Source organism: Anolis carolinensis, chromosome 3, assembly GCF_035594765.1.
Source record: "Anolis carolinensis isolate JA03-04 chromosome 3, rAnoCar3.1.pri, whole genome shotgun sequence".
Classification (NCBI taxonomy): Eukaryota; Metazoa; Chordata; class Lepidosauria; order Squamata; family Dactyloidae; genus Anolis; species Anolis carolinensis.
The window spans coordinates 101,087,648-101,108,543 of record NC_085843.1 but is presented as its reverse complement, the minus strand read 5'-3'; the positions used below and the strand labels follow the sequence as shown (position 1 = coordinate 101,108,543).

Sequence of the window (20,896 nt, the reverse complement as noted above, 5' to 3'; positions counted from 1 at the left end):
TGAGATTATCATCTTATGTGACATTCATTGATGACTGCAATACTTCTGAAACCAAGTCATTATTCTTATTTAGGAAAAATTGTTTAGATATTGTACAAGATGTCACACCTGCATAGCTATGCTTATAAAGGATATTGGCAGTCATTTGTGCATTTCTCTACAGTTAAGTTTCGTTTCACTGTGAATTGAAACTCAAGTACTTTTGAACAGTTGACAACCCTCACGGTCAGATGTGGGTGGAGGAAAGAGAGGAGAGGAATACATTCTTACTAAGCATAGTTTTAGAAAAAAGAAACACATGATCCAAGATCTCCCTGGCTTTCACTGGGTGCTGTTGGGTTTCAGAAATGTTGGACAGGCCACAAGATGCAATCAAATGACTAAGCCTTTTGCACCCTAAGTGTCACATGTTGCTTTGATTCAAAATTCAGCAGTAGAATCAAATTTGGAAGTCTTGGTAAGACAAAATATTCCCAGACTATCAAAATCAATCCGATTAAAGGATGCAGGATTACAGGACTCAGGAGTTTGTATAACATTAAATTGAAGGAGAACCACATTAATCCACATTTCTCCATTGGCCAATACCTTTACGACCACCCCAAATCTGCACTTATTTTAATTCTCCAGAGTTCTTCTACAAGGTCAAGGGTTCTCAGTCACTTCAAATCACTTTGAACTATAAATCTCATTATCTTTACTTACATTAAAAGTAGTTGTTATACTCCAGAACTGCGTATTTGTTGCTGCAACAAACTATGTTGAATTGCTTGAGACTCTTATGCAGAGCCGGTCCAAGGTAATTTTCAAGTGTAGGCAAACAGAAATTTTGGTGCCCTCCCCCCCCCCCAAAAAAACCCAATCACTGAAAAATAAAAGTGTTGGATAAGCAAAAATGTTTGATAATAAGGAGGGATTAATGAAAAGCCTAAATAAGCAACACTCTGAAAATGGGAAATCCAGACAGGAAACAATCAGGGCCAACTAACACCCCCCAACCAAGGATGCCCCCAGGGAGGAAGCCCCACTTGCCTTGCTTCCTAGACTTCCTACAGAGGAGGAGTTGGATGACCCAGTAGTCTGAATCAGTACAACTATTTCTGACAATGTATGTCAGATTTTCTCAAACACATTTTCCAGAAGTACTGGACATTCATTACTGCCATCTCTGCCTTGCACATCCATTAGAAAGTGTAGATTCTATATCTTTGCTAAACTAAATAGTTGCATACAGGTGTTAAAACTTTAATCCTCGGGAAACTCTACTTATAAATGAAGGTACTCGGACTTATTTAACAATTTCCCTCCTTTCTCATAAATGGGGACAAAAGTGGCTCACCTATGAATTAAAACAAGCTCCATAAATTAAAAAGTAACAGTAGAAAATGAACATTCAATTAAATAAGTGTGTATGCATTAAATTAATTCACCCAAGTTAGGTAAGATAAGCAATACTTACTTCACAGGCTTCCCAAAAACCATATTGTCTTCCTAGGCTCCTTTCTGCTGCAGGAGACAGGAGTTGCCTCGATGGCGCCCCCAACAACATGGCGCCACAGGCAAATGCCTAGTTTGCCTGGTGGTAGAACCGCCTCTGCTCTTATGAGATATTCATTTAAAAACTATAGCAAAATGTGCTGCAGGATGTCCCACAAAAACAAAGTATTTGCAGTTTGCAGAAAGAACAATTTTTTCCATGGTTTTATGACAGAACCAATTAGGAAATGACATTTATATTCTAGGATCCAAAATTATGTTACATAGCATAATTGGTCATAATGTGTTTTTGTTAGTGGTTGCTAATTTTCAATTGTAGGATTGCACAGAAACATTTTAAATGGGTCAAATTAGATAAATATTTAAGTAGAAACGATGTTTGAGTATGCATTGTTATCTACCAGAAATAGTTACATTACTTTAATCGTCACTGGCTTAAAGACACTTGAAAAACAAACTCGTTGTTTTATATAAAAGAACCAAATTTCTTTAAGTTCTTTAATAGTAAATTTTATCTTCTAATCCCAACAACTATGAAGTAGAGGTGGGAGCTCACATGCCTCCCCACATGTTTTAAAACTTCAAGTCCCAGTAGGTCAAACATAGGCAATGAGGATGGCTGGAATCTGCAATCCAGCAAAATTAATGACTTCATTAATTTTGAACAAGTTACTTCTTCTCAATCTAAATATACAGACCCCTTTGCTGGTATAAGATACTGGTGCTACACATTAGGTATTTTGCAGCCATGACTATGTTAAGAGCTTCACGTGTATTTTAACAGATCCACCTCACAACTGTATCTGAAATGTGTTGCAGAAGGGAAAGGGGGAAAATATTTTTGTGAAAAGTGAATATTAAAATTGGCCTGCATGTAGAGTTATAGTCTCTCACTTGAAGTAGAAAAGTTATCTCATACTATGCCATTTTGAAAGGGCACATAAGATTTCTAACTTGATGAAAAGTAGTTGTAGCTGTACTAAGCAAACTGAGCACAGTTTTAAGGACATGAGAATTTTAAAAACAATTGGCTCAAGTTATTTTTAACTGGGGAATAAGAAAAACGGTTGAGGAAGTGAGTACTGATGACAGCTGCCATGCTGTTTATTTCGTAAGTCATATCTTCAGTAGAGGACCCAAGTGTGTGCAGCATGTGACAGGATCACACAAGAGAACTCTCCTGTTTTGTATGTTCTCTCACAGATTTGACCTGAGGTTTTAAGTTGACTTTTCATTGCTATCGACAGCTAAAGCAGTGCTTCCCAGGGACAAGACAACTTTTTGCATCAAAAGAATGTCTAAAATGGTAGGTTCAACTTTTAATTGTAATCTTGAAAGCCTTTGTTTTTAGCACTGATGTGAGATGGATTTGCCAGAATTTATCATTCTGTTGATCAAGTCCATTCCTATCAATGCAATTTTGTGAAGACATTTCTCCTAAATTATGAATCTGTCTGAAGAATAAGAGGTAGATGTGCATGTTTCCTAGCCTGGAAAATTGGTTTGCTTTGTTATGTTATTATAGCCCACAAAACCGCATGGTCCCATCTTTTTAGAGAGGTCGCATGAAACGTTGCGGAGTGTTTAGGAGAGGAGGCTTCATCAAATATGCACACCAAGGGAATGCAAAAGACTGGGTGAAAAGGGAAGGTTTCTGAACCCAAGAATGCTTATTTGACTGCATGCAGATATGAGTTACTCGGAGAGGTGGTATCTTTCTGAGATGGCTGCTTCTATACTAAAAGAAAGAAAAGAAAAGTGCAGCAATGCAGACATTAACATAGCTGTATATTTGTATGGCATTTTTTTTAGCTTTTCACAACTCCACTGGCAAATTAAATAGGATTTTTAGTTGTTTTTATGGAATTTCACAACTTCATGGGTAAAATAAATGGCTGCTTTTATTTATGGAGGCCCTCAACCTCCATAAAAGCCAGGCCTTGTGCTGGTATAATCAAACATTCAGTTTAGAGAAATGCAGCCTAATGATAAGTCTCTTTTGTTTGATACGTGACAGTCCTCTTCCTTTGCCTCTTTGCCCTATTGAGGGCCCTTGACATTTTGCCTCTTTGCCCTATTGAGGGCCCTTGAGTCCCCTGTTGGGTGAGAAGGGCGGGATATAAATATTGTAATAAGTAATAATAAATTTTCTGCAGCTCTTTCTACTTCTTTTGGCCCTTGTTCTTGCAACCCTATATTATTCAGACATGATTTCCTGACGCTTCTGCTTTTTCTCACATATCTCTTCAAATCTCTATTCATTGATTGGCTGGGGGGGGGGTGCAAAAAAGAAATCTGCTCTTGTGCAGAATAGGAATGTTTTCCTGTATAATAGAGACACAAACCTTTTAGACTAAGATTTAAAGCTGCAGTCTTTTTTTAGCTCGAGGAGAGGTATTTATATCTTCTTTATCTTTTTGTGGTTCTATCTGATATCAGTCGCTATTAACTGTTAACAGCTGTGGAACTGTTTAGGCAGACTCTTTTTCAAGTACTACATAACTCACTAGCTTTGCCCGACCACGCGTTGCTGTGGCTTATGGGAATCCTTTATTGGCCAGGTGGAATAGCAGTGAAAAGCCTTGCAGTCTCAAAGCCTGGCCGTTTTCTGTAGTAGCTGGAGCTTTTTGTTGTATGAACGTAGAGGCATGGATGAGGTGTTGTGCTGCCAAGTTTAGTGTTTCTGGGATGTGTAGTTTTGTTGTTTTGTCCTAGGCTGAAACTTCATTACCCTTTTATATATATATATTGCCCTACTCGATCCCCATTCCATCAACTGCACCATCTTTGGATCTTCCCTATAATCAGATTTCAAGCATTCAACTTCCCTGAATGCCCAAACATCTTGGGTACTTCAGGATGAAACTTTTATTGTGCACTTATCTTGACTCAGATGTGAATACGTAGGCACCAGTTGAACAAGCATAGTAGTACTAGTATGAATATTCAATTGGGAGATGGGGGTTCAAATCCTTGATCAGTCATAGAAACCATGAGCAATGGCATGTCACAACCTCTGAGGATGCCTGCCATAGATGTGGGCGAAACGTCAGGAGAGAATACTTCTGGAACATGACCATTCAGCCCGGAAAACATACAACAACCTTGCCCTTCTCACTTGGCTCAAACAAAAGTAAACTACTGCCTTTCCTAGCTTTTGTGTTCTTCCTTCTTAATATTTGACATCTTGATTGCACTGTGACATTGTTGGGTTCATATATATTCCAATTGCTAGCAAATCCTCATCTTTTTATGACAGTATACTTGCCCTCCACTTTTGTGAGGGTTCAGGGTACCACTCTCCTACAAAGGTGGAAAAACTACAAAAACCTCATGTGGTAGGAAATGTGGCACCACCACCATGGCCCCTATGGAAGAGAAAGGACCAGAAGCCCATAGAACTAGTTCCTCCTCCTCTTCCTGTGCTTTGCATTTTCCCATTCCCCTGGTATTTGTCTGCTTCTGCCTGAGTGGAACAGAGATTTGTGGTGCATAGAAAGAGAAGCTGCATTTGTCAGGTAACTGAAGCAGTGGAGAGCCAGCTCCTCTTGCCTGTGTGCTACATATCTCTGCTTCACCTGGAAAAGGAAAAGAAATACTGGGCAGAACAGAAGCCCATGGCATGCATATCTTCCAGACAGCACCCTTGCTCACTAGCTCCAGGTGGTGGTGGTTTTCAAACTCATTAGTCATGAAAACTATGAGTGTGAAACACACAAAAGTGAATTGCTAATTGTATTTTAAAATATAAACAAGGTTACAGCACCTTGTAATTTATTTACAAAGTGATTTTCAGAACCTAATTAAAAAGTGATTACAAGAGGTGCAATTAATCTTTTGGGATGAGGTAGCAACCAGCACCCAAGGTAAAAGATGGATGGACTCAAGATAGCAAAAGCATGCTTGGAGACATATACAGTCCAAGGCACTACTTCTTCCACCTGCCCTAAATTATGTGATGGTTTCTGATGCACTTTTGAGTTCCTGATTGTCCCTCTGTTATAGATATGATGCTAGGTTACAACTATGATAGGAAGTTCTTCAGCCAAACTTACAATGTATAGCCAAACAGTTGTGATACTGAATTTTTAAAAATGTAATTTGTTCAGACTCTACACATTTTTCTTTCCCTGTAGGCAATTTATCCTTGGTACATCATAAGCAGACGGGTTCTCTTCATGATCCAATTGGTTTTCTTCATGACCTCATTATTGCCAATGATGATTCCAGCCATCTGGTATCCTAAAACCTTGCCCTGCATTGTGACTAATACCACCAAAGGTTATGTAACTGTGGATTGCAGTGAGCAGCACCTCAGAGTATTCCCAGATGGCATTCCTTCTGAAGTTACCAACCTGTCACTTACCATTAATGACATCCACAACATTGACCCAAGCAACTTTGAGAAATTTAAAAACCTTCTGGAGATAGATTTCAGGTGCAACTGTTTGCCTCCAAAGTTGGGACCTCAAGATCATGTGTGCAACACAAAGCTGAAAATTGAAACTCACAGCTTTGCAAACCTTTTCCAACTGAAATCACTGTATTTGGATGGAAATCAGCTTTCAGCAATCCCGCGGGGTTTACCTCCTAATTTACTTCTTCTGAGTCTTGAAGTAAATAACATTTTTTCCATCCATGAAGATGACTTTATAGAACTTGGGAAGTTGGAAAGTCTCTTCCTGGGGAAGAACTGCTACTATCGCAATGCTTGCAATACTTCCTTTTTCATTAACGAAACAGCTTTTCGCAACCTTAAAGCATTAAGATTGCTGTCCTTGAAGGCTAACAACATATCAACTGTTCCAAAGAACCTGCCTTCCACTCTAACAGAATTGTCTCTTTATAACAATGCCATTCGCAATATCTCAGAGCATGATCTAAGTGGTCTTCACAACCTGGAAACACTTGATTTAAGTGGCAATTGCCCCCGGTGTCATAATGCTCCCTATAATTGCACAGAATGCCCCAAGAATACAAGTATTGAAATCCATCCCAACGCCTTTGACTCTTTGAAGCAATTAAGAATCCTACGGCTCCACAGCACCTCCCTTCGTGCAGTCAAGAGCCAATGGTTTTATCATACTAAAAAACTGGAGGTGCTGGATCTTTCTCAAAATTATTTGGCTAATGAAATTGAGAAAGCCGACTTTCTAAACTACCTTCCCAATCTAATAAACCTGGACCTATCTTTTAATTTTGATTTGGGAGCATACCGTTCACATTTAAGCCTATCAAAGACATTTTCTAATCTTACTAATCTGCAAACCTTAAGACTCAGAGGGTTTGTTTTCAAGGAACTAGATGGATCCACGATAAATAATTTGATTTCTCTCAAAAATCTAAGAGTGTTGGATTTTGGAACTAATTTTATCAGGAATGTTGACCTTACTCTGTTTAACAAGCTTCCAGCTCTTAATGTTATAAACCTTTCCTTCAACAAAATATCTCTCTTTTCAAATGATGCCAATGGTAGATGTTATTCTGGCCCGGAACCATCACCAGATCGGAATGACAGATTTTTACTTCAAGATATGCACTATTTCATGTATGATGAATATAGTCGAAGTTGCAAATCTAAAAACAAAGAGGTTACATATTCTTTCCCTTTTACCACTGAAGCTGCTTGCAGAAATTACGGAAAAACATTGGATTTAAGCAGAAACAACATCTTTTTTATCACAGCCTCTGATTTCCAGCAGCTCACTTATCTTAAATGTCTCAACTTGTCCAGTAATGCTATGAGCCAAACATTAAATGGAACTGAATTCAAATATCTACCACGTCTGAAATACCTGGATTTTTCTGACAATAGGGTTGATTTGCTATATCCAAATGCTTTTGAAGGGTTGAGAGAACTGGAGGTTCTAAACCTTAGTGATAACAGTCATTATTTTAAGGCAGAAGGCATCACTCATATGTTGGGTTTTACCAGCAATTTGACAAGCTTGACAACATTGATCATGAATGGGAATGAGATTTCTACATCAACTGAAAAAGGGATGGCAAGTAATTCACTCAAAACACTGGAATTTAAAAGGAATCATTTAGATGTTTTATGGAAAGATGATTACTATTCATTCTTTAAGAACCTGACCAACTTGGAAAATCTTGATATTTCAGAGAACTCTCTCACTTTTCTGCGTCCTGATGTATTTGATGGTCTGCCTTCATCGCTTAGGGAACTGAGACTGGCCAGTAACAAAATGAAGTATTTTAGATGGGACAAACTTCAGGTTTTGGAAAAACTGGAAGTCCTAGATCTTAGCAACAACCAACTGACTACTGTTCCTTATGAACTAAGCAACTGCTCAAAGACTCTTAAAAAATTAATACTGCAAAACAACAACATAAAAAGACTGACTGATAACTTCCTTCAAAATGCAGTCACCCTGAAATACTTAGATCTCAGTTTTAATAAGATCAAAACACTCAGAAACTCCAGCTTCCCAAAGGATGTTATTAACAATCTGGAAACACTACTTCTACATGGTAACCCATTCAAATGTAATTGTGATCTTGTGTGGTTTGTCTGGTGGGTCAACCAGACAAGTGTGACTATTCCTTTCCTGGCAACTGATGTGACTTGTACAGGCCCAGGGACATGGAGAGGGAAAAGTGTGGTTTACTTAGATTTGGAGACCTGTGAACTAGACTTCTCTCAGATCTTGTACTTATCGTCTGTCTCAGCCATCATGTTTGTGATGATAATCACCACAATAAGCCAGCTATACTTCTGGGATATGTGGTATTTATACCATTTCTTTGCTGCCAGTTTAAAAGGATATAAACGTTTGTTTTCATCTGACATCGTGTATGATGCCTTTATTGCTTATGATAAGAGAGATGCAGCTGTATCTGAATGGGTCCTAAAAGAACTAGTTGAAAAACTGGAAGATGAAAGAGAGAAACAATTCAACTTATGCTTGGAAGAAAGGGACTGGCTACCAGGGGAACCAGTTCTGACAAATCTTTCTGAGAGTATACAAGTGAGCAGAAAAACTGTATTCGTGCTAACAAACAAGTACATTGCAAGTGGCAATTTCCGCATGGCCTTTTACCTGGCGCACCAGCGCCTCATGGATGAAAAGGTTGATGTCATCATTTTAATATTTCTCGAGAAGGTTTTGCAAATGTCAAAATGCCTTCGTCTCCGGAAGATACTGTGCAGTCAATCTGTCCTTGAATGGCCAACCAATCCACGGTCACAGTGTTATTTCTGGCATTGTCTGAGAAATTCATTGACAGCAAACCATGACACGAGCTATAGTAAGCTGTTTAAAGAAATGGTATAACTTGGTACCATTGAAAGCAAAAGCTTGGTAATGTAAGTCACCTTTGAATGAAGATGAATTTTACTCTCTGTGCTGAAGAGATTTTAACACATTGGCGGAGTTGTAGAAATTACTTATAGCAATTCACTACCCATTGAACTCTTCTTTTGTGTGGTTATGTGTTCTGCTTTCCAGAGTTGTCCTCTAAAAGCTACTTGTTCTTAGTTTAAAGATAAAGCACCTTAAGAAAGGACAACAGAATAGAAACTGAAGTTGCCTATTTAGACCATGGACAGGATCGAGACTTAAACTCTATCAGGTATAGTGATTTTCTGGAGGATTATTAATGTCCACAAATTTCTCTCTGTCTCATGTGGGAATTCAGTGCTTTTGCTTTCTTCACTGTTTGATTAAATCCTGTCCCTGGAATGGCTTCTTTTGGAGAAATTGAATATGTATTTGTTATACAGTAGAAAAATCCTTTAACACTATCAACAATGTCTTACTTATGTTGTGAATACTGTGGTATTATTTTTTAAATAAACTTTTTTATTAACCTTGGACCTTAATCCTCCTGGTGGCCAATTTTTTTTCATTGTTTCCTACTAATCATGGAAATACGAAATGGGAAATATCTCCTTCTTGATTTTTCTTAGGATACATCCACTCTAGTTGAAAAGTCATTTTACTCCTGTTTTTTTTTTAAAAAAAAAAATCATATTGGATTTAACTAAACTGGGTAGCTGTAATATTGATGATAATGATAATTTATATATCGCTTTTTTCTCTTAAAGAAACTTAAAGTTGTATTCTGAGAAAATAAAGTGTGGATGGATCACTAGTCTGTTAGCATATTTACAAAAGCATAATGGCTCTTCTCCTTCACCCTAATTTTGTTTTACATTCCTTCTTGAACTTTCTCTACTTTTCCTGCTTTTTCTGCCTTGACCCAGATCAAAACCACAGCTTTTATCATATAAAATAAATATTTTAATCACAACCACATTGTAATTAAAGAAAAAAATCTTTCCTGGGGTTCATGATGGGAAGCAGAAATAATGCATTTTGGATCAGTGATTATCAAGGCCATTTTACAAGTGAGGCCTTCAGCATCCACTGGAGATCTGCCTAGGATCTCTCTGCCTCTTTTAAAATCCAGATTCTAATTAGTTATCCCTCCAGCCCATTTACAAAGAGAATTTATTTGAATGCTCACCTACCTCTTGAAAGCACTTACCTTGTCAGGTTGACCTTTAAATAGGCATTTGCACAGAAAATTTCACCGTTTATATGCCTCTTGAAATTTGCTCCATTTATGCACGCTAGGGGAATATTAAACCGGCATGACATTATGGGAGTCTGTGAATGAACTTCTCATGAATGTTATTCATGGAGAAGGCAGAGAAAAAACAAATCGTTGGAAAGTTACACTTAGGTATCCTTGTTAATTTGACCATTGAGCATTTTAAAAAGGAAGGAAGCAGTAAAAAAAATTAGAGTAAAATCTGCTTTTAACCAACCCCTTCCACCTCCGTTAGTTAAGATTTCAAGATCAATAGCTTTCCATTTCCTCAGGAGTGGATCTAATTTTAACCCAACTCTGCAACATAAGATTGCTACATTATTTCCTTTATTTATTTGTCCTCTTCTGTCAATCAGAATTTCTTTTTTTTTTTTGTGTCTATTTGAATTTCTTTTTATCTATATATGTCTTTCTCTATACTCCTGTTCTTTCCATATATGTTCCAAATACAAATACGGCATTAACCAGAAGTGAAGAAGTTATTTATGAAGCTGGTCGAACCCAATTTGGTTTGGTTTATGACCCACTTTGTGGTACAACAATGGAGAGTCTTGCAACCAGTGTGGCTAATTGAAGATGGATTTTGTTCATTTTTGTTTTTTGTGTTGCACTTAAATTATTTAAAAATTGCTGAGGTTTTTCTTAATGTATTTTTAATCATAGATTTCCTTTAAGTTTTTCATTCCTGGGCAATTTTAAATCCAGTAACAAAGATCATACAACTTCTCATCCCCTTCTGCATCAAACATGAAACTAGCTACTTCCTGTTGTTGTGGGCTCAGTTGGAGGAAGTTTAGTTACCATCTGTGTTGTGTGATTTTAACAATGCTCCTATCTTCTGCTTTCTACAGACCCAGTTCCAGAATCCCCTAAGTATGGTATAATATCTGTTATGAAACTGTGATCTTATGCATTCCCACAACAAACGAGAAAAAACAGCAGCACTCTAAAAGACAAAAACTCTGCCAGGCATCACTATGAAGAAAATCAGGGGCACATCACATATTTCCCCTATATCTTTATCTTTAACAATGCGCCTAGAATCACATGTGCTTTTTTAGCTGCCACATATAGACTCGTGTTTAGCTTGTTGTCCTCTTTAGATCCCTTTTGCATGTACTGCTGTCAAACCAGGCATTATCCATCCTGCATGTGTACATTTCATTTGTATTGCCAAAGTGTAGTACTTTTCTCCCTCCATTTTGTTAGTTTTGGACCAGCTCTCTAATCTGTTAAGGTCATTTTGATTTCTGATCCTATCCTCTGGGGTATTAGCTATGCCTCCCAGTTTGGTGTCATCTGAAAATCTGATCAGCATGCCTTCTGTTCTATTGTTCAAGTATCTCTTCACATGGTCCTTTTGGGCTGTGCTGGTTGATGTGGGGGAACAGTGCATTCTCTTGATCTACAATTAAATGTGTATAAAGGTACATGTGAATGTAAATGTGTGATTTCACCATGAAAATTTCAGTTTTGGTAAACTCCAATACATATTTTAATACTATTTTAACATTTCATTTGCCTACTGCTCCCCCAAAATTTTTAAATCTGGTTAGGAACATATTCGTAATAAAAAGATATGGTGCCATTAACTTTTTGTTTTTTTCCTCAACTTCTCCTACCATAGGAATCCAAGGCCTGTAAATATAAAATAATTTTACATAACCATTAAATATAATCCCAAGGAATATTTTACGTACTGCTTTAGGCATTAAGACTCAGTCAACCAAAATGTGCAAATATCAGCTGTGCATTGTTGATTTCACAGACTTCTTCCCCATCTCTATTGGAAAAGGGTGTAGCATACACAACTATAATTCTCAGTTATTCACAGATAGCTTGGTATTTTTCCATTACAGGGCAATGGGTCTTGAGGCAAGATAATCTCAAACGGAGCAAAATAGGAGGATAGAGGTTGTGGATGAAGAGAAAAAGAGGAGAAACTGGAGCTGGTGTTGGAACACATATAAAAGCAGCAAGGACAAAGAGGTCAGGAAAGAAAAGGACAATAGAGACAGCATAAAACTAAATCTTCTGATGTAATGTCCCACATCTTTCACTTTGCTCACTGCCTTCTGCTCCTGAATTACATGGCACCCACAGCAAAGGTTAATATTGTGAGGGAATAGGTTGCATCCTGGGCACCTCCAACGTCATGCCTGGATGTGAATGTGAAGGGTTGGTTGCTTTCTGAAATTTAGTGAAAGCAAGAGCATATGACATTAGTGTTAGTACATAATTTAGTTTAGATTTTTGGAGGTCGGTCTTCTCTCTTTAGCCATGAACATGGTGTCATGGTTTGCAAAGACACTGTCCTGTATGTGTTAACTGGAAAATGAAGTGTATGAAGCCGATTGGCTGAGCCTGTAAAGACCTGGGGTTGATTTGATACTGTTTGTGTTCTGCTGCTGCAGAACCTGTTTGGACAGGTTTCAGTGCTGGCTGAGTACTGCTGGAGAAGAGAGCAGTGTACTCAAAGAGGTCTTGCTATTTTGAGGCCTGTTTGCTACTGAAAACAGAGTAAGAACCAGGACTGTATTCTTCCCTGAAGCAGATTTGTGGACTAAGAAAGGACTATTTATGACTGTGGATTTCTGTAAGTGATCAGAGGGACCATTGTAAATACTACTGTTTTTGATCTCTTGGAATCAGTAAAGTTCCTGTATTTTTTGTTGTGCAAATCTGAGTGGCATGTTATTGTGACTCTGGATCGAGGGCACACGTAAGAGCTTCCATTTATCATCATCAATCCACAACACATGGAGCCCCTGGTGATGCAACGGATTAAACCCTTGGGCCGGCAGGACTGCTGACCGAAAGGTTGGCGGTTCGAATCCAAGGAGCGAAGTGAGCTCTCATCTGTCAGTTCCAGCTCATAGGAGAAACCTCCCACAGGATGGTAAGGCATCTAACATCCAGGCATCCCCTGGGCAACGTCCTTGCAGACTGCCAATTCTCTCACACCAGAAGCTACTTTCCTTTTCTCAAGTCACTCCTGACACACAAAAAAAGCTATGAATATGTCGACATATTGCGGGGTACTGTCAAGAGCAGCAGCTGACCAGAAGGTTAAGTGCTATCTCCTATGGATTGAAAAGAAACAAAGGATTTTAATCTAACTAGGAATGTTAATCAGCTAATAAATATAAGGATATCAGCATCACCACCACAGTGTTGCTCATTAATAGCCACTTAGACAATTTATTCTGTTTGCATTTCTACTCTATCTGATCACACTGGTTATTTTCTCCCACCCACAAGAGTTTCCCTGGTGATATAGCTCAGTCTCTTGTGACCTGAGTAGGACAATGCCCCTATGTACTCACCTGTTTAACTATGGCAGGATGTCTCTACTGCTGTGTTAAGGACATCACTTGGAAAATGATTAAAGTTTTACATTTCTATTTCATCACCCCACTGACTACATTCCTCACACAACCATTCACTGAACCATGTGTTTAATCCGGCAAACTACCCACAAATGCCACATAAAATTTATACAAGCCTATAAGGTGTCACAACACCCTTTATTGCAATCAGGAAATGTTATATTTAACTAATTAACTGTGTATTTCTTGAAGTGGAAAATTTCCTGCTTTTAAAAAAAACCCACCTTATCATTTCAATTAAAAAAATGATTTGGTTATTAAATATAAGTGGTTTAAAAATAAAGCTTGGACCCTGTTGCAGCATAAGGCAATATATAGACTGTGCATTCATACTTTTTTATCATGTCAGAAGTGACTTGAGAACATACTGCAAGTTGCTTCTGGTGTGAGAGAATTGGCTGTCTACAGAGATGTTGCCCAGGGATGTGTTACTATCCTGCTCGGAGGCTTCTCTCATATCTCCACAAGCTAGAGCTGACAGACAGGAGCTCACCCCATCTTGCGAATTCGAACCAGCAATCTTCAGGTCAGCAACCCATCCTTCAGGTCAGCAGTTCAGCCGGCACAAGGGTTTAACCCACTGTGCCACTCCTATTTGATTAATGCTTCCATGTTATTACTTGGTAAGAGCAAAACAACTGCATCAACCTAGTGATGAACTTTCTCTGCAATCATAATTTGTTGATGGATATAAAACACTTCATATCAAATATACCCCTTACTGTTTAAATGTAATGAAGATGTCTGACATCAAAAATGTTTTTATTTCGATTCTTCATGTCTTCGTCCCACAACATTGTTATTCTTCCTTGGAAAAAGAAAATCAAGAGACATTTTTCTTTAAAGCTGTCCTAACTACCAGCCAATTAGGTTAATCCAGAATAAGTGACAGAAGACTGCAAGCAGGAATTCTAAAAACTGAAAGTCCTCCCTCATATTATAGATGACTATTTGGGGTTCAAGTTAAAGAGGTTTACACGGTGCTCAAACATTAAAAGCTTTACTGTGCTCAGTATTATTTAAATATAACCAATATATGGGTTGATCGTGTTTTGCTCTGCAGAGGGCAGCAGATCATTGCTCCTGAAATCAGATTTCTCCTGACTACTTCCAGTATTGGTTTGACTTCTTTTTAATTGCTCTGTGTGTGTGTTCAGCTCAACCAGAATATTTGGAAGCATTTGGGAAAGGAAAAAATGATCTGCATGAATCAGAAAGTGAAAACTCTCAAATGATTTGTTATCAAAGGCTTTCACGGCCGGAATCACTGGGTTGCTATGAGTTTTCCAGGCTGTATGGCCATGTTCCAGAAGCATTCTCTCCTGACATTTTGCCCACATCTATGGCAGGCATCCTCAGAAGTTGTGAGGTATACTGGAAAACTAAGCAAGGGAGGTTTATATATCTGTGGAAGGTCCAAGGTGGGAGAAAGACCTCTTGTACAGTGTTCCCTCACTACTTCGCGGTTCACTTTTCGCGAATTCGCTGTTTCACGGTTTTTCAATAAACTCTAAAATACTATTATAAACCATAAAAAATTACAATTTACAGTCTAGGGAAGGGAGGAAGGAGAAGCCGAAGGGAGAGAAAAGGAGCCCAAGCAGCAATGGGGGGAGAAGGAGGCGATTTATCAACACACGATTGGTTGATAAAGACGTAAAATAGTGTATAACTACTAAAATAATGTATAAATATTAAAATAAATATAGTGTCCCTACTTTGCGGATTTTCACTTATTGCGAGTGGTCCTGGAACCTAACCCCAGCGGTAAGTGAGGGCACACTGTATATAATATAAACCTCTCTTGCTTGGTTTTCCAATATACCTCACAACCTCTGAGGATGCCTGGCAAAGATGTGGGCAAAACGTCAAGAGAGAATGCTTCTGGAACATGGCCATATAGCCCGGAAAATGCACAACATCTCAAATGATTGTCATTTCAATAATAAACATTAATCAATTCAGCAATGGAAAGTGATCAAAACCTGTCTTGTTCTTATGTAACAAACCCTTTATTTTCTTTCTCAGTGGGAATAAAGTCTGAATTCAAAAAATACAAGATAAATTACTAAGATTATCTTACCTATTCTTCCCTCCTCCCTGTGTCCAATATCAATATCTGCAATTAGTGGAGTTGGGACAAAATATGATAAGACTTGAATTTTGCAGTTCAGTTGGGGGTCAGTCACCAAGAGAAATGTTTGTGAAGAGAAGCTCCATGCAAACAGGAAACTCACGAGGAAAGTGATAATGGAGGAAGGAAGGAAGGGCCCTGCTCTTATCCTCCCCAAAGTGCGTTGAGGGATGACTACACAAGGCTACAGTGTCTCCTAGAGGCCAGAATATTTCATACTATCATTTATTTCCATTCTAATATATATAAACAGTCTTCATACAAAGCCATTGGGGCAAAATCCAGATAAAAATGAAAGCACAAAATCCTAATTACTTTCACTAGTTTCAGTTTCAGAAAATTAATTGAATCAATAGGCTCTCGGTAGGCTGACATTTAATGTATTGGTTCAATTTGTCTATTCTGGTAAGAGTAACAGTTAAATTTGAGCCAATATTTTGAATAAGGCTACCAAAACCCCACAAAGTTACATTTTAAAACAAAGAAAGAAAAAGGAAGGGGAATGAAAAGATGCTGTTGGTTGAAGTTCTGATTGAATTCCAGCTTGCAATATCGTATTCAATGATAATTCAGGAAGCACTGCCCAAAGTATTTTGGTAAAGCAATGAAGAGTGACACACCCTACAATTGTACTCATATACAGACAAATTATTTTCGCACATGAGAAATTCCTACAAGTATGTTACAATATAAGAATGTTACAATATAAAAATCAATATATTAGCAGGCCTTTCATGACTCTCAGTGGTACCGTAGGCTAGCCCTGTGTTGTTGTTGTTTTTTTAAAAAACATTTTTATTGGGTTTTACATTCATAATTCATAATTCATAACAACACTACTTCCCTTTTTTCCAATATTTTTTCCCTCCCTACCACCCACACCCTCCCTCCTCAACCACAGTATGTTTATATTAATCTTGCAGATCCAGCCACAGGTAAAGTCTTTGTATTTTTTCTTTAATGTAATCGTTGGCTCCTCCATTTTTCACCCAGTTGAAGTAGTCTTTCCATCTGTTTGTAATGTCCTTTTGTTTATTCATTCTTGTTACTTGGTTAGTCATAATTCCTGTAATATCTAACAACACTTGATCATACAAATAATCATTCCAATTATTTAACGTCCATTTCGATTTGTCTCTCCATCCTCTAGCAATCACAGCATGTGCTGCTCTTATTGTTACTTTCAATAACTCTTGGCACTCAGTTTTTATACTTGGATGATCCAGCACTCCCCAAAGTAACAAATCATTATTAATTTGTATTGTTATCTGTAATAAGTCCTGGATTTTCCCTTGTATCATTAGCCAATTTTTTTTTAATTCAGAACACTCCCACCACATATGTGAATAAGTGCCCTTTTCTTTATTACAATGCCAGCACTTTGAATTCTTCCCTTTTATCATATAAGACAGTTGTTCAGAAGTTCTATACCATCTTAATACCATCTTTTTTTCTAATTCATTATATTTTTCTGTTTTTATTTTATTTATGTTCCTAATTATTTCGTCTACTTCTTGTGTGCTTAATATTTTAACCCCATTCCATTTGTTACGTATTGCTCGGATCATAAATTCCTTATCTTCTACCATTAAATTGTATATTTTTGCCACTGTTCCTTTACTTGTTTTTTCTCTTGCATTTAGCAATTTATCTACCTTCAGTTCTTCAGTGGGCTGTGCACCTTCTTTTTTTACTTTTTCCCAGATCCCTCTTAATTTTAACCAATATTCTTTCCCCCCTTTTTCCAAAAGGTCTAGCCAGTTAATTATCCCTCCATCTTGTTTCCACATATCTTTTACCCTCCTTAATCCTTTTTCTTCTAAGGTATTTACCAACCTTTCAGGGAGTCCCATGCTCTTAATTGGGGTCTTTCCAGAAATTTTATTTGCCCATAGTTTTTGCCATTTTTGCCAACATTCAAACTCAATCTTTCTTGGACCTGTTAGTTTTTCTTTTATTTCTTTAATATCTCTAGTATATAGCCCATATTTTCCCCGCCCTTCATTTATTTCGTTCTCTACTTTTATCCATTTATCTTCTCCCTTTAAACTTATTTCTAGTAAAGATCTTAGTTGAAAGGCCTCATAATAGTTTTGTAGGTTTGGAAATCCCCATCCAAGTAATCTTCTTGGGGTATATTGAATCTTTTTCATTATTCTGTTTCTCTTTTTTCCATATATCCATTCTCTCAAGGTATTATCCCATTCTTTTATTTGTCTATAGTCTATTTTTATTGATAGGGTTTGGAACAGGTAAAGTAATTTGGGTATTATGCACATTTTTAGTGCTAATATTTTTCGTGGGATACTTAATTGTTTATCTCCCCAGGCTTTTAATTTTTCCTGGATTTTTTTCCATATTGCCCCATAATTGGCTGCTTTTAACTTAGTTATTTCTTTTGTAATGGTTATACCTAAATATTTTATTTTATTTCTTATTATTTTTATGTCTCCCATTTTTGTCTGCAGCTCCTTCTGCTCCTTTTTCCCCATATTGTATGTCATCATTTCTGATTTGCTCATATTCACTTTCAATCCTGAATACCTTTCAAAATCTTTTAATATTATTTGTATTTCATGAATAGCTTCTGCTGGGTTTTCCATTATTAGTAAAATATCGTCCGCATAAAGATTTATCTTCACCTCTTCGTTCCTAATTTGATATCCCTTTATCCTGCCGTTGTTTCTTATTCTATCTGCTAGAGGTTCCATTGCTAATGCAAATAGGAGCGGAGACAGAGGACAACCTTGTTTTACACCTCTTTCTGTTTTGAAATATTTTGTTAAGCCTTCATTTACTCTTATTCTTGCTCTTGAATTACTATATAACTCTTTTACTATTTTAATAAATGAAATGTCAAATCCGTAATTACCCATTAGTTGTAACAGATATTTGTGGTTTAGTGAATCAAAGGCTTTATAAATGTCTAACTTTAATAGTGCAAACTTTCTTTTTTTGTTATGATTAAGGATGTTTAATACATTTCTTATAGGGTGCGCAATATTCCTGCCTTTTATAAAACCATATTGATCTTCCTTTACTATTTTGGATATAATCTCTTCTATTCTATTTACTAATATTTTCGTGAATATTTTATAATCCTGATTTAGGAGGCTAATGGGTCTGTATGAATTGGGATCTTCTGGATCTTTCCCACTTTTTCTTACTGTTATTATCTCTGATTCTCTCCATGTGTCAGGGATTTTCCCTCCCTTCATTATGTTATTAAATAGAATCTTCAATTCTGGAATTATTATTTCTTTCATTTCTTTGTAAAATTCTGCAGTGTATCCATCCCCTCCTGGAGATTTTCTATTTTTCAGTGTGTCGATAACCTGTTCTATTTCTTGATATGATATTTCTGTTCCTAGTTTCCTATTGTCTTCTCTATCTATTATTTTCTGTACTTTTTCGTCAAATTCTCCATGTATTTGTTTTTTATACAATTCCTGATAGAAGTCTACAAATGCCTCCCTTATTTCCTTGGTCGAGTTTACTTTTTTATTATATTTATTTTTTAACAGAATGACTCTTCCTTTCTCTTTCATGTTCTTCAAATAGTTAGCCAATTTTTTCGTTGTATTCGTATTTTGTCTTTGGAAATTATTTTTAATAAATATATCTTTTTTCCATAAATCCAAATTATCAATTTCTTCTAACTGTTTCTTTAAATTTTCCAACTTTGCTTTCACCTGCACTTGGTATTTATTTTGTAGTAATTTTTGTGTTTCCTCTATTTCTCTAAACACCCTTTTCCTTTCTCTGTCTTGCTGTTTCTTTACTGCCACTTCTTTTGCTATACAGTAACCCCTAATTACTGCTTTTGTTGTGTCCCAGACTGTTTCTGTACTTGCTGAACCCCTATTCTCTTTGAAGTAATTTTTTATTTCTTCTGATAGTTCATTCTTAAGTTTTTCTGTCTTAATTATAAAATGTTTATATCTCCAAGTTTTTATTGCCTCCGTTTCATCAGGCTCCTCTATCCTTAACTCCACTATAATAGGTGCATGATCTGAAATCCAGATCGGTTGTGTTTCCATATTTAAAATTCTAGACCTATTAGTATTTTTTATTAATATATAATCTATCCACGAAAAAGATTTATGACTTTGTGAGAAGTATGTTGGCTTTTGTTTTATGAGATTTGCTTCAAATATGTCCTCCATTTTCCATTTTTTTACAAGGTCTTTGTTTTTTCTAAGGTCCATATTAAAATCCCCTCCAATTATTAGCTCCCCTTGATAAATTTCCTGTACTTTCCTAAACCACTTTCTAAAATATTTCTTTTGTCCTTTATTTGGGCCATATACATTTCCTATTGTATATTTCTTGCCATTTATTTTGCATATTAGTACTATGTACCTCCCTTCCTTATCTATTATTGTTTCTAATATTTCCAGTTTCAATGAGTTTTTCATTATAATCGCTACCCCTCTAGCTTTATTCGTACCTCTCGCTTCAGCTATCACGCTCCAACCTGGAATATTTATTAATTGTTTGTTATCTTTCTGATGTTTGTGGGTTTCCTGTAAATAAAGCACATTGCAATACGATTTCTTTGCTAGTTGTATTATTCTTGACCGCTTGAGATCTGAAGCCAACCCGTTTGTATTTAAAAAACACATTTTTAACTTGTCACCCATTATCTATGTATATTTGTGACTCCTCATCTGCAATGTTCCCTTCCCTTATTACTGTGGTTACCCCTCCCCCCTTCTCAAATGTTATTTTAAGGAAATGAATCTTTCCTTTCATTTGAGATTTCTTGCGGCACTGCGCCCCCTGTTCCCTCTCCTATTCGTTCTTTGTTATTACTATTCCAGGCCATACAGTTACTTCACTGTTTTTGCCCATTATATGCCTGCTTTCAACCCTCTACCCGCCATACATATTAGTTTTGTTGTACATAAGCTTAAACATAATGTCCATTCAATCCTGCATCCATCTTCCACAGAGATTCTAAGGTAGAGACCCTACTTATTATGATGTTGTAGTCCTTGTTCATTTTAATGGTCTTGTTAATCCACTAATCTTCATCTTCGTCACCTTCCTCTGACTCACTTTCTTCTCTGTAGAGTCTCTGTAGGGTCTTTTGTTTCTGATGTCAGCGGAAGGCCCAATTTATCCAGCATTGAGTGAGCTTGTTCTGGTGTTCTTGCAGTATATTTTTCCTTGTCTTTGTAAACCAGAATAGCCATTGGTAACACCCAGGAAAACTTTATCCCGTGAGCAGTCAGTCTGTCTGCATACGTTTTTAAAAGAGCTTTTATCTTCAGAGATTCCGGAGACAGGTCGTGTT

The 20,896-nt window shown here is 37.0% G+C and overlaps 1 protein-coding gene across 1 annotated transcript; it reads left to right on the top strand.

Annotated features, from left to right (window-relative positions):
• Positions 1 to 2,247: 2,247 nt before the first annotated feature.
• tlr7 (toll like receptor 7) lies at positions 2,248 to 9,334 on the top strand. The gene is made up of 2 exons (XM_003218850.4): positions 2,248 to 2,803; positions 5,634 to 9,334. The coding sequence occupies exons 1-2, from the start codon at positions 2,792 to 2,794 to the stop codon at positions 8,790 to 8,792; spliced, it is 3,171 nt and encodes a 1,056-aa protein (XP_003218898.2). The 5' UTR covers positions 2,248 to 2,791; the 3' UTR covers positions 8,793 to 9,334.
• The last annotated feature ends 11,562 nt before the right edge of the window (positions 9,335 to 20,896 follow it).